General features: G+C 36.4%; 1 protein-coding gene across 4 annotated transcripts in view; it reads left to right on the top strand.

The window, feature by feature from the left end:
- Nucleotides 1-14678, top strand: part of ACOXL (acyl-CoA oxidase like) — a 495343-nt gene that overhangs the window by 44084 nt on the left and 436581 nt on the right. For all 4 annotated transcript variants that reach the window (XM_031950986.1, XM_031950985.1, XM_031950987.1 and 1 more), the window contains exon 3: nt 14279-14362. In XM_031950986.1, coding sequence (XP_031806846.1) covers nt 14279-14362 — 84 coding nt within the window. The remainder of the gene's footprint in view (nt 1-14278; nt 14363-14678) is intronic.

A 14678-nucleotide genomic window follows, 5' to 3' on the forward strand; every position in this document is an offset into this window, starting at 1 on the left:
TTACTAAATCATGCTGCTGCCATCTTACATCCTCCCCATCCCTTTCATTTCTCCATTGCGACCTGAGAGCAAGAAATATCTTGCTTATTTGTAATTGCATCATTACAAGCTTACCAGAGGGCCTGGGGTGTAGTTTGCTGTAAATAAACTCTATTTCATTCACTCACTCACTCATTTAATAGTTTCCATGGTCACCTGTTGCAATTTTTTTTATCCATATGGACTATAAAATGTAAAGTTTTAATTTTTCTCAGCCCAAAATGGGGATAACAATATATTCTCTACCTCAGAGGACTGTTTTTAGTAAACTTTGTAACTTTAGTTTAGTAAACTTTAGTAAACTTTTTGTAAACTTTAAAATGGTTAAATGTGAGCACTGATTATTATTTGGGGTTGACTGATTTATAGAGAAATCCTCTTTTTGTCACACAAATTGTAAGGGTATATTAAACACTGATTTCTATCCTGATCTGTTTCAGAAAAAAAAAGGCTTCAAAATTTAATTCATACTTTTAAAAAAATTTTTATTTTTTTTTTTTACACATTTTTTACATGTTACTGTAAGAAGAGAATGAGCTGACATGGAGTAGAGGTCAACAAAATCAGTTGCTTGTTAATTTAAATCTTTATCCCTCTACCAAAGATGAGTTCTGTTTTAGAGATACCCTTTTCCATTTCAGCATTAAGTATGGAGATCTGTTCTGTCCCATTGTGTAACCACACAAAATGGTAAAAAACAAAGAGAGCCCAGTATGTTTTTGAGGGCTGATCTAATGCTTCTTTTGGGTAAGAAAGGTATACAAGTTTGGAGCAGATCTTGTATACCTTTTGTATACCTTGCATCTATGATAGAGTTCAGCCAAACCCACAAGTCAACCTCATCACTGACCAACCTTTCTCAGGGTCTTTTTTGCTAGAGATGACTCATAATTTGGCCCAACTTTTTGTGGCCACTTGGAATTGAGCCTGCTTCTCTGTGGAGCTTGGAACCAAAATATCCTTGGCAAAGGATAGGCAGAAGCTGAGCACTGAGAAAATGATTATTCCTCTCATAGAAACTTGACTCACAATTAATTGCCAGGAAGATAGAAATAGCAACCTGGTATATTTTCACAATTTTTGTATGAAATAATCCATACATATTCATCTGGAAAATGAAAATCTCAACACAGAAGAGTTGAAAGAACTGACCAAGATCAAAAAATTATTTTTTATGGAGCCAGTTTAACAGTAGGTTAAATGGACAACATTTAAATGCCTACTATGTATAAAATAAGACATGGTAGTCTTATTTTATACAAAGCCAGTATGACTCTATGAATGTCCTTCTTTCTTTTTGGCTTCTACATCTCCTCTCTATTAGAATAGGAGCTTTAATCTTTTGCCTTTCAGACCCAGTTTATCATGTGGTCTAAGAAATTGCTCAGGAGATAACTGAGCAAGGAGGTTTCTGTCTGCCACAGGGCATTGTCTCCAGTGTTATGTTAACTTTGCAAGGTACTAGGCTAGGCATTGAGGAGATATATTAAGAAACAAAATAATTCCTGCCCTCAAGTAGTTCATGTTCTATTAGGAGGTACAACATATTTACAAGAAAGCAAATTCATCACATAGACATATACATACATGGCCACATACATGCAAACACATAAACATACACATAGACAAATACATATATACAGATACTAGCATATATCTCTGTATATACATGTATATTTGTATGTATGTACATGTATACATATATACACACACATACATAGCATATATACAAACACACCTTAAAATTTCTAGAGGAAGAGTGCTAATAACTGGATGCATCAGGCATCCACTCTATACTTTGTAGGAGGACAGGTAATTCTATAAGGTGGAGGTGAAGAGGGAATATATAATTTCAAATCAACTCAGTTAACTCAAGTTTAGATTATCCCAGGTTTCAGGGAACCTGTGGATAGAATCCCAAGCCTTCCCCTATTTGCTCCCATTGGTATCACGTCTATTCAGCATGATCTTACTTGGCTAAGGAAACAGAGCCCCTCTGAGTATATTTAGTGCTCAGGGTCATCAGGAGAAATCTCAGCCTCAGGCCAATCATTACTGATAAAGTCTCCAGCTCCCCTAATCAGCTCAACATGTCCACAGCTTAACTGAGTGTCAGTAACTGAAACCCAGACACGAAGGTTGATCCTTTTATGCTTTTTGCTAATTGCTGCCAGACTCTATTGAACCCGCCAGATTAACCTGTACAATTCCCTACTTTATGAGGAAGGCTACACACTAGACTTGGTTTCTTTCTTTCTTTTTTAAAATTACAGCTCTCTTAGTACTCTTAATTGTACACACAGAAATACGTTTTCTCTTTACTGTATGTAGCCTTCCTGAAATGTTTTTCCTGTACGTATATTGCCTTCAGGAGTTAGAGCACTAGATTGGATGACCCTTGGAAGTTCTTCTTAGTCTAGAATGAAGTTCTTCCAGGCTCTAGTTATTCTCTTCCTTTCAGTAAATTCTCAAAAATTAATAAACCAAAAGGAAATTAGACTAATAATAAGAACATAATGGCAACTTGTTGTAGTCTCCTGTCTTCACTGTACTCTCACAAACTTCAGCAGCACATCTGCTCTAGAAGACTCTAAAATTTTATTCTGCAAATAGCTGGAGCTGTGGTCTACTTCAGTAATTCTAGAAAAAATGCTTTATGATTCACACCCTTCAGAGAAATATCAGATCATCAAGATAAAAAGTACATATGTTTACATTTTTTGCACTTTTGTCTTTCCCTCATTCTGATTTTATTTTGTTTTCCTGTCACCTTTTGCTGACATTCATCTGTATCCTGAAACAATATGTGATATGTAATAATGGTGTCCTTTTAACCAATGAGTGGAGTAGTGGAAGCCAGAGCTAGGTTACACTTGGTGTTTACTTCCAGATCTCCATGGACACTATTCAGGCCAAGAATAAGCCATTAAAATATTTCCATTTCACTTCTTTCCCTCTCCTCCCCTTTCCACCCCTGCCATCTGTAATAGATTTGAAATGTTCCAATAATTTCAAACCTAAAAAGAAGGAAAGTTCCTAGGGTTTACCAGAACACACACACAATATTCCTGAGCCTGCATGATCCCATCCCGAGGCAGCACCAGTCTTGCACCTGTTTCTTCTGTCCACAGAATTAAATCTCTCCATGCACCTTGGCTAGGAGTTCACATCCTCTTTAAGAATCCAGCTGTGAGTTCAATACACTCTTAGATGGATTGATTTGGAGGGTTGAGTCATAGGAGATACATGACTCATGGTTGTCTCAATGGTAACTCCTGGGGGAGCATTTGGAAGCAGCCAGGCAACAAGAATTACCTAGGAGAAATTGCCCCCATTTTACATTGTATGTGACCTTGGGCAAGAGAAGTCACTTATCCTATCTGTTTCATCTTCTGTCAAAGGAGGATAATGAAAGCTGCCATCACTAACTCAGCATGATTGTGAGAGAATCAGAGAAGATAATTCGTGTGAAAGTACCTTGAAACTGTCAAGTGGAGCCTAAGCTATAAAAAATATTTAGAGGAAGGTCCCCAGAACATTGGGTGGATCCTCAGTGGTGAGTTTGTAGGAGACCCTGAACAAGATGAAAAGATATGACTGGCTTTCAATCTTTATGGATGGAAGGAATATTCAAATAGGTCAGATCAAAGAACCCTCCAAGAATTATTATTATTACATAGCATTTATCTCTGCTGCTGATGGTGGTGATGTTCCTTTAGGATCTATCTCCTTCTCTTCCCCCTTTCCCTCTCTACCTCCCATTTTTATATCTCTGATGTCTAGAATACAGTAGGTAATCAATAAATGTTGTTGAATTGAGTAGGACTGTTAGAGTCAATTCCTACCCCTGATGCTGACTTACAAATAACTTTGCAAATATTACTTAATTCTCACAACAATAGATGCTATAATTAGCTCCATTTTTAGATGAAGAAACTGAAGCAAATAAAGATTAAGTATCTCAGACTAAATTTGAACTCTGGTTCTACTATTCCAAGTCCAGTACTCTGTCTACTGTGCCAACTAACTGCTTCCGTGGACCTTGGTTTCCTCCTAATTAAAATGACAGGGTATGTCTTCATTGCCCCTGAGGTCCCTTAAAGCTTTAGGACAAGTCATTGGGATCAGCCCCACATATACACAAGTGAGACATTTATCTTAATAGCTTAGAAATCTGACCCCTGGCCATGGAGTTCTGCTTTCCCCTTCATTTTTCTTTCTTCTTTCTGCAATGCTGGGACAGTGGGCCAGGTAGTTTTTGAATGTTTTATTAAAATTCTTAAGTAGTTTTCAAGGTTACTTTCAGCCTCAGACTACATTAGAAATGTCCTACTATTCTGACAGAACTGAGAAGTCATGGGTGGTTTGCTCAGGCCCAAATGTCCTCAGTTTCTCTCCTTGTTTCTTCTTTCCATCTGTTTTAATCTAAAAGAGCAGTATTTGCATTTTCTAAACAACACAAACCATTCCCTCCCAGAATACTCTGCTTTGCGGTCTGGCCTAGGAATAGTCTTCCAGTGTTAGTTGGGAAAGTAGTTGAACTTTATCTGTCTCATTAAAGTGAGATATGGTTTTCCTTTATAATCCAACCATGTCCTGGGAGGACTGATCTAAATGTAGTCTCTGTTAGACCTGGGAACCGAGATTGGATGCCTGGTTTCCATTTTATTTATGGCAAGGAAATAGACATGCCCATTGAAATAAATTTGGATGAAGATTTGATTTGAATTTGTGTAAGTTTACTGACCAAAAAGAGGCTCACTTAAGAGTTTCCACATTTAAAGGATTATTCTAGTCCTTTTTCTAAGTGCTTCCATGAAGAATGGCTTGCTTGGTTCTTAACTATGTTGGGAATATTTTTTTATTTTTGTTTTTGATTTTATTTTTAACTCGAAGAAATACTAGCTGAACAATTAGTAACATTTAAAAATGAAATTAGGCCTCCATGGCAGCTCAATGGAGAAAATGAAAGCTATCCTTGTCAACCCTAAAGCAAAAAACCCTGCTGAAGCTATTAAAATCGAGGTATTTGTAAAATATGTAAATTTATTTAATATATAACATACCTACTTATACTCAGTTGATAAATGATCATATACATATGTATACATATAATACTGTAAATGTTCATACATACATAGAGCAAGTGATATATGTAACATGTACACATATGTATAGATATATTTATTAACATATAATATACATAAATGTGCGTGCTTATTTTATATTAAATATACATGTCAGTAAGTAAACATGCATTTATATAGTACTTACTATGTGCCAGGCACTATGCTAAGAACGTCACAATTATTATCTTATTTAGTTTTTACAACAACCCTGGAAAGTAAATGTTATTATTCCTATTTTATAGTGAGAAAAATGATAACTTCCCGCTTCTTTTAATAGCCAATTCTTAAAATTGGGAAGACCAAGGTTTTTTTCCCTCTTATTCCTTGTCTAATCTCTCAAGGACAGGGCTGATGGAAGATAGAATTAATATCTTTCTCCTGAGTATAGCTACTCCATCCAAGGGTGACTAGACTATAGTGTCTTGTTGCAACTAAGTCCATGACCAAGTATCCTGATCTTTATCTTGCCACTGGTCTCAGATGACTCTTGAGGAGAAAATGACTTTGTACAGTCTTCCCTCATTTAAATCCAATTCACTTGCATATCATGGTATCACCTCTCTGATCTTGGTCCTCTTTGAGAACAAAGATCAGACTTCTCATCTAAGTTTAAATCCCTGGCCCATTGCCTTCTGCTTAGGCTTGGGTAGGGGGATATGGATTCTTTATTTGGATTGTCCAAGGCTGAGGATAACTTAGAAGTAAATAACTTAATCAACATTCATTAGAATAATTCCAACCCTTCATTGTAATATTTATTATCTTTCATTTCTTATTAACCATTCAGAGTTGATTGGAACATCTACTTTTCCAAGGCCATATGAGCCTTGAGTACTCTGACATGAGTATTTTTGATATTCAAAAATGCCATTGACCTCTTTTATTAAAATGCTAGCATTATTCATAAATGACTAATTTCCTAGAAGTTATATATCTCTAGACACTAAAATGTCACAATAGATGAGGAAACAGGATGGTTAACTGACTTTTCCAGAGTTACACAACTAATAAATAACCTCGGGTCTCTTGACTTCACTTCGAACATCTTATCCACTCTCTGCCCAGATGCGTCCAGAACCAGTTTCTATTGATAGAATGTAAGGTCCCTGAGATTTGGGGTTAGTTTGTCTTTGCTTTTCTATCTTAGTAAATGCTAATAACTTAATAAATGCTTGTCAAATCAGAGTTTTCTGAATCAGTGAAAGATTAGATCTTGAATATGTGGTGTTGATTTTGTCAGATTGGGGTAGCAGCAACAAGAATAAAGGGGTCTGCAAACTTGTCCCAGAAGAAAAGTCAACACATAAATGGAGTAAGAGATGGAGGCTGCACACAAAGTACTAAAACAGAAGATGACTAAGCTCAGAAAAGACCCCAAGAGGCTTTCAAACACAATAACAACCAAACCAAATGAACAAAATTAACAAAATAATTGCTCTCCTTATACTGAACAATCAAAATGAAGACAGGCTGTGAGTGAAACAAAAGACATTAAGTGAATATTTAAAATGCTTATGGATTGTACAAGCTAGCTGGGATGGGGGCAGAAGGACCCCCAAAATAAAGGCTTCTAGAATATCCAACAGAAATCACATTAGGATTTCCAACAGCCACAAATGGAGGCCAAGAAAGGATGCTTTACTGTTTGACAAAGTGTCAACTGTGAGGGTTGTGTTTAAGAAATTGCAATATGTTGAAACTCTGAAGCAGTGTGATTCTGAAAAGAGAAAATGTATACAGACAGAACTATGAAGGGTCACTTATTGTAATAAGAAAATGGGCAAAGACTGAAGCAATCAGGACTTCTCAGTTGGAAAACTCTGAGCTGTGCCCAGTTCTTTAAGGTCATGGTGTGGGTCCTTGTCACACATCAGGAAGATGGATTCAGAAGTGATTCTTGCTTTAAAGTCTGGTGTCCAATTGTTGGTCCTCCTCCTCCCCCTGGAAAGTTTCCTTTTCTTCAGGAAGATTACAATACCATAAATCGCTCCAAATATAAACTTTTAGCATACTTGCCTGTCAGTATAAAATAACCATATCCTTTTTGGGTGGAGGTCATCACATTGTGAGAAGATTAATATCAAGTCTGAAGGAAAAGGAAGCTACTCAAAATTAGAGTAGAGATAGCCAGGCCAGCAATGTAGGATAGTGGAAACATAGCTGGATTTAGAGGCAGAGAACATAAGCTCAAATTGTAGCTTTGCTTTTTGCTTGTTTGACTTCAGGGGGAAACCAATTAACTTGAAAGCCTTATTTTCCTTACCTTTAAAATGGGTTCTAGGTATTTTACAATTCTTTGATCCTCACAAAAAACCCTGGGAGGCAGTGCTGTTCAGCTGTTTAAGTCACTTTCAACTCCTCATGATCCCATTTGGAGTTTTCTTAGCAAAGATACTATTACACAACTAGTAAGTGTCTGAGGCCAGATATGAATTTAGGAAGATGAGTCTTGGTGATTCAAGGTCTAGTGCTCTATCCCACTGCACCACTTAGGTGCCCTAACCCTGGGGGGTAGGTGATATTATCTCCATTTTACAGATGGAGAAATTGAGGCAGACAGAGGTTAAGTGACTTGCCCTGAATCATACATCTAGTAAGCATCTGAGGCTAAATTTTTAACTCGGATACAGTGATCTATCTATTATTCTACTCGCTGCAACGACTGTTGATTTGCCAGAAGTAGGGCATTACCTCAATTTATTTTTCCCAAATGCTGAAGGTCTCACCCTGTCTCCTTCTAGATCACTATATATGATCTTCCTGAGTTAGGGATAAAGCCTGTGGTCATGAAATAACATGCCCAGAAACAGCTAATATTAATTTTTATGGGGAATTTTTAAAGTTTGCAAAGCCTTTTTAGCTTCTATCTCAAATTTCTAGCTAACAATCTATCCTGTGAGGTAGGTGTTATTAATTCTTCCATTTTATAGATGCAGAAATGAGATTCAGAAAGATTGAGTTCTCAGGAATATATAGCTAGGGAATTTGAATCCAGACTTTTCTTCTTACAAGTCCAACACTGTCCACTCTACTACAATGCCTTTGTAGATTGAATGAGATTCATGTTTCTAAGCAAGAGCTTCTTAGCACAGAGTTTTAAATCGGGCAACCATGTTTTAGGAGAGGTATGTGGCAGAGTAGGGAAACTGGAATGCTTATACTAAAGTTTCATCTTGAACCTAAGCGTTCCCTGATTATATTAATTGTGTGGCCATGAGCAACTCACCTAATCTAAAGATTCCCACTTGTTCCAAGACAATGTAAGAGTTGCCAAACTATACTGGAGGATCAAATAATTGTAAAGTGCCTAGCATATAATAAGTGCTATATAAGCATTAGATGTTATTATTGTTATTACTATTAAGGAAAGGAGTATAGAGCTCTATTTTCAATTTTCCAGGTTTATAAGACTAACCCATCAGTTGTTATTATTTGAAGAACAGTCAGAAGACCCTTTTAACAGGGGAAAAAAAAACTGCCAAAATCAAGAGAGAACTATTGGATTAAATGGGATTTTCCGCACATGAAAACCCAAAAGGCTGATGAATACCCTAGTCTAGCCAAACTATATTATGGGATTGGATGAGGAACCTATCAAGCTCATCCATCAGTGCAGATATCTTGGACCAGCTACTGCAAATGGATAGTATCTGGACTCGAAACTGAACAGGAGAAGAGTAGACTATGTTGCCTTGGGGAAACTGCATAGTTCCTTTAAAGATCTTGATATTCTCCTTGAAATAATGGTTCACCTTTTTGACACCAAAATACCTTAGGTAATGTTTAATAGCTATGTAGCAATTTGAGGTTTACAGAGTGCTTATTCCAAATATTATGTCATCTGATCCTTAGAATAACCCTGAGAAATAGGTGCTATTATTATTCCATTTTACAGATGAAGAAATCAAGGCTGAGATGTTTAGTGTCTTGCCCAGGGTCACGTAGCTAGTAAATCTCTGAGGTAGAATTTGGATCTAAGTCCTCTGACTCAAAAGCCTTTGTTACTTGCACTGTCCCATGATGTGAATCATGAAATATCACAGTCCCTAAAGCATTAAAGTTGTGGGTCAGCCAAAGTGGAAGAATTACATGGTTGGCCAAATAGGCTACAACATATTTTACAAGAAAGAAAATTCATAGGAGAAGTGGGATAAATGATATCATTAAAGAAATGTGTTATCAGAAAGAAAGATGAACCAGTCATGCCATGAGAGTCATGGATGAGCTAGGGTACCGCCTACCTGCTGTCCTTGTAATATGATGAAATCTAGATGATGGCTCATGCAGGGAAGTTTAGAATCCCTTGTTGCAGGTTTTTGGGAGTATGAGAGCAAGGGCAGTCCAGGACAGGCAGGCACGAATGGATAGAAATTTATATTATGGGAGATAGTTTCTACATCAGAGAGAAGATCACAGATCAAAGATAAAAAAATACATGTAAAATGAGGACTCCAGGGATATTTAAGCAATGTCTTCTAGTTTTGTTTAGGACTACATCCTTCATACAGAGACATCGGGAGAACTTTGTTATTATTTGTTCAGTCATTTTTCAGGTTTATCTGATTCTCCATCTAGGGTTTTCTTGGCAGAGATATTTAAGTGGTTTGCCATAAGGAAATTGAGGTAAATAGGATTAAGTGTCTGAGGCCACATTTGAACTCAGGAAGATGAGACTTTCCAAGTCTGGTGTTCTTTCCACTGCATCACCTAGTTGCCCTAAGGAACACTTATATAACTCTATTTTTTTAAAAAAATATGTGTATGTGTGTGTATACATACACCCACACCCACACCCACACACACCCACACACACACACACACACACACACACACACACACACACACATATATATATATATATATATATATATATATATTTAGCCATCATAACATTAGGTATTTGGTCTTTGTGGATGACTCAATATTTTAAAAAAAATCCTTCTAAATCAGAGTTTCATGTTAAAACTGACTAAGCATTTAATGCATTATTGGTTTAATTGTTAATTGATGCAACCTTTCTTTTTTTGTAAAAAAAAATTCTATAATGTTTAATTTTTTTAATATGTGTAAAAATAGTTTTCAATATTCATTTTTGTAAGACTTTGTGCTCCATTTTTTTCTCCCTTCCTCAGTCCCCCAGACAGCAACCAATTTGATATAGGTTAAATATATACAATTCTTTTAAAAAAAATCTCCATATTTTTTGTGCAAGAAAAATCAGAGCCAAAGGGGGAAAACATGAGAAAGGAAAAAACAAACAAACAAACAACTATCAAAAACAAAGGTGAAAATACTATGCTTCACTTCACATTCAATTTTCACAATTCTCCCTCTGGATGGAGATGGCATTTACTATCCCAAGTTTATAGAAATTTTCCTGTGATCCAACCTTTCTGGAGAGCAATTTGGAACTATCCCCAAAGGGCTATATACTATGTCACATCTTTCATCCAGTAATAGTTCAACTAGTTCTGTATCCCAAAGAAGTCAAAGAAAAAGGAAAAGAATCCATATATATATATTTCTAAAGTAGCTCTTTTTGTGGTGGCAAAGAATTAGAAATTGATGGAATCCCCATCAACTAGAAAATGGCTGAATAAGTTGTGGTATATGGTTGTGATGAAATACAATTGTGCTATAAGAAATTATGAACAGGATGATTTCTGAAAAACCTAGAAAGATTTACATGAACCAATGCAAAATAAAGTGAGCAGAAGTAGAACAATGTACACAGTAATAGTAACATTGTACAATGATCAACTATGGAGGACTTAGGTACTTTCAGCAACACAGTGATCCAAGACAATTCCAAAGGACTCATGATGAATTATACATACTATCCAGAGAAAAAAATTGATGAAATATCAATGCAAATCAAAACATACTATCACTTGCTTTCTTTTTTGTTTTTTGTTTTTGTCTGTGTTTTCTTTTACAATTTGACTAAAATGGAATTATGTTTTACACGATTGCACATGGATAATCTATATTGGATTGCTTAGGAAAGGGAAGGGAAGAATGGAGGGAGAGAATTTGGAACTCAAAATTTTTTTAAATTGTTAAAAATTGTTTCTATCTGTAATTGGAAAAAATAAAATATTATTCAAAGAAAAAAAAAGTGACTAGAAATGTTAGTGTTGATGACTCTATTGAAGTCTGAAGTGAAGAAATGCCAGTCATGTCAAAAGGAGTCCCATGTCACTTAGATTATCCACATACTTGAGTATTTATGAAAATTTGTTGGAAAAACAAACTTTCTGCATTGGAGGGATGTATTATTGATGCAGATCAAATCATTGTAAAGTATACATATGGAGGCTTCCTGTAACTAAGAAAAAGATTTGATGCAGGGAGAACTGACATAATGGATATAGTGTTGGGCACTTGAGTCTGATAGAGCTGGGCACTCTGAGACACTTACTGTTATCTGACCTTAGGAGAATCACTATTTGCCTCAATTTCCTCATCTATAAAGTGAGGATAATAATAGCACTTACCTCCTATGGTTGTTGTGAAGATCAAAGGAGATAATAATTATAAAATACTTTGCACAATCACTAGCATGTTGTAAGCACTATTAATAATGATCGCTAGCATTGATATAGTGCTTATTGCAGATGAAGAAATTGAGTCTGATAGAAGTTATGTGATCTTTCCTAGGGCTAGATAGCTAGAGGTAGCCAGGTGGTACAGTGGATAGAATGCTAGGTGTGAAATCAGGAAAACTCAGCTTCCTGAGTTCAAATCTGGCCTCAGACATTATCTGTGTGATTCTGGGCAAATCACTTAACTCCGTCTCATTTTCTCAGCTGTAAAATGAGCTGGAGAAGGAAATGGCAAATCACTCTAGAATTTTTACTAAGAAAATTCCCAGTTGAGATCATGAAGAGTTGAGCATGACTGAATTTAGTGAACACCACAACTAGCAAATAAATATCTGAAACCACATTTGAAGTTGGGTCATCTTAACTCCTGAACCAAAGCTCTTTCCACTTAGCAGACTCTGGTAAAGAATATAAATGCAAAAATATAAAGACTTTTTATCAACCTGGGTAGTAAGATCAAAACCTGTCAATTGAGTCATAATATTGAAGCTGGAGAAACATTTGAAATCAATTAGTCTATTTTAGATGAAAAGGTAATTGAGAAAAGAAAAGTAGCAAAGTATCTTATACATGGTCCCACAACTAATTATTGGTGACTTGGGGACTAGAATTTCACCTCTCTTTTGACTTGGTTCAATGCTCTTTTTTAGCCATTAGTATAGTCTTTGACCAAGGTGAACTGCTAAATAAAGTGCTGGACTTAGAGTCAGGAAGATTTAATTTCCAGAATTCAAATCTGGTCTCAGACTAACTATGTGATCTGGATGGGTTACTTAACCCTGTTTGCCTCAGTTTCCTCTTCTGCAAAATGTGATAATAATATCACTCGCAACCTAAGATTGTTGTGAGCACCAGATGAGACCAAATTTGTAAAGTACTCACCACAATGTGTGGCCCATGATAAACTCTATATAAACATTAGCTATTATTCTTTCACCAAAACAGAGAGATTGTAACATTTGTATTCTACATTTGATTACGGAAGATGGTTCTGTCCATACTTAGAAAGGGATTATTATGTCAATTATGGAGCATTAACAGGCAAACATTTGTAAGGATTTCTTTAATAGGGGAAAGAAAGCTGAGTTTGTAATCAAAGAATTTGGGTTCATATCTTATCCCTTGTACTTACCACTATATGAGCTTGGGCAAATCACATCATTTCCCTGGATCTTAGTTTTCTCGTATGTAAAAAAGAGAGGATGTTACTAGATGACCTCTGAGATTCCTTCAAGTTTTGTATCTATATCTATGAACTTGTATTTGAAAGGATCATTCTGCCACGAAGAGAATGTAGAAAGGGAGCAAATAACTTTGGCCATTTCTAGGGTTCCCAGATTATAAAATGGGGGGATTATTTCATTTGTTGTTGTTCAGCCATTTTCAGTCAAGCCTAATTCTTTGTGACTCCACTTGGGGTTTTCTTGGTAAAGATCCTGCAATGATTTGCTATTTCCTTCTCTAACTCATTTTACAGATAAGGAAACTAAGGCAAATAGAGTTAAATAACTTGCTTGGGGTCACACAGCTAGTAAATGACTGAGGCCGGATTTAAACCCCTGAATATGAGTCTTCACAACTCCAGGCTCCAGTTCTATATACTGTGGTACCTAACTGCCTATTAAACATAATAAGTAAAACTAACTGGGAGGGAAACATCACAAAAATCAATAAAAATGGTGGTAATGGGAATGCATATAACCCTGGGCAGAGGAACCAAAGAAAATGCTGACACTGTAAAATCTTCCTAGCAGCAAGGGGCCACATGTAGTAAGGAAGTTGGCAGCTTTGAGATGCCCCAGATTGGCAGCCATCCAGAAGTATGTTTAGAGGTAGAATGCACATGGGATTTAAAGTCAGAATAAATATAGGTTTGAATATCCCACTTAACACTAGACAAGGTAATTATAGACAAGTTGCTTACTTTCTCTATTCCATTTTTGTTAGAATAGAGATAATCAGAGGGTTTTTGTGGAGCTCAAATGACATTATATAGGTAAAACACTTTAAAGGGAGTAATATGGTACAGTGGAAAAAGCACTGAGTTTGGAGCCAGAGGATGTGAGTTCAAATCCTTCCTTAAGGTGATCCAGGACTCATTAAAGCACTATGAGTAAGAGCTCTCTAAAAATAATTTGCATTTGATTTTTTTCCGACTGGAGTGTTTCCCCAGAATTCTCCTATTTGCTGGATTGTAGGAGGATGGGAATTTCTAAATATGTGATTAGTACTGACTCAAACACACCTACCATGTTTCTAAAAGTATCTTCAAAAAGAACATACTAGAAAGGAGTGAGTGGGCTCAGACCACAATCCAAAAAGAGATATCAGAAGGTGCTGGGGTTAGTTGTTGAGTTACCAGATGAAGCTATCAGAGGCTCGACAGGTAGAAGCCCAGGCCCCCTATCCTGGCTAACGCTGGAACTTGGTGGTTCTAATGGGAGTCATTGGTCTTCAGGGGTCCAAATATGGTGAAGACTTAACATGAGATATGGCTTGTTTCAGGCAGAGAAGAAGAAGAATTTTGTCAGGAAAAGTCTTGTCATTGGAGAAGTCCTTTCCATAGCAGACATGGCGACAGGAGTAAAGGTAAGAGAGAATGGATCCCTAATGGAATTCCACTAACTCAGAGAAAAATGAACTTGTTGGAACTGATTTTCAGTCAGCATGTACATAACTTACACCCATCCCTCAAGATTAGGTTTGTTTCACTCTTTCATGTAACAGGCAGCATACTGTTGTTGTTTGTCCCTTGTTCTTGAAGAGCACCATAACATTAGGGAGATGATTCCCCTGACATACAAGTGAATTAGATTTAAATGAGGGAAGGCTGTGTGACACTGGAGGAAGCACTAGATACAGTCAAGAAGAGATGGCTTCAAATCTATCCCTGACACTGTCTGAA

The sequence above is a fragment of the Sarcophilus harrisii genome, chromosome 2 (assembly GCF_902635505.1).
Source record: "Sarcophilus harrisii chromosome 2, mSarHar1.11, whole genome shotgun sequence".
Lineage (NCBI taxonomy): Eukaryota > Metazoa > Chordata > Mammalia > Dasyuromorphia > Dasyuridae > Sarcophilus > Sarcophilus harrisii.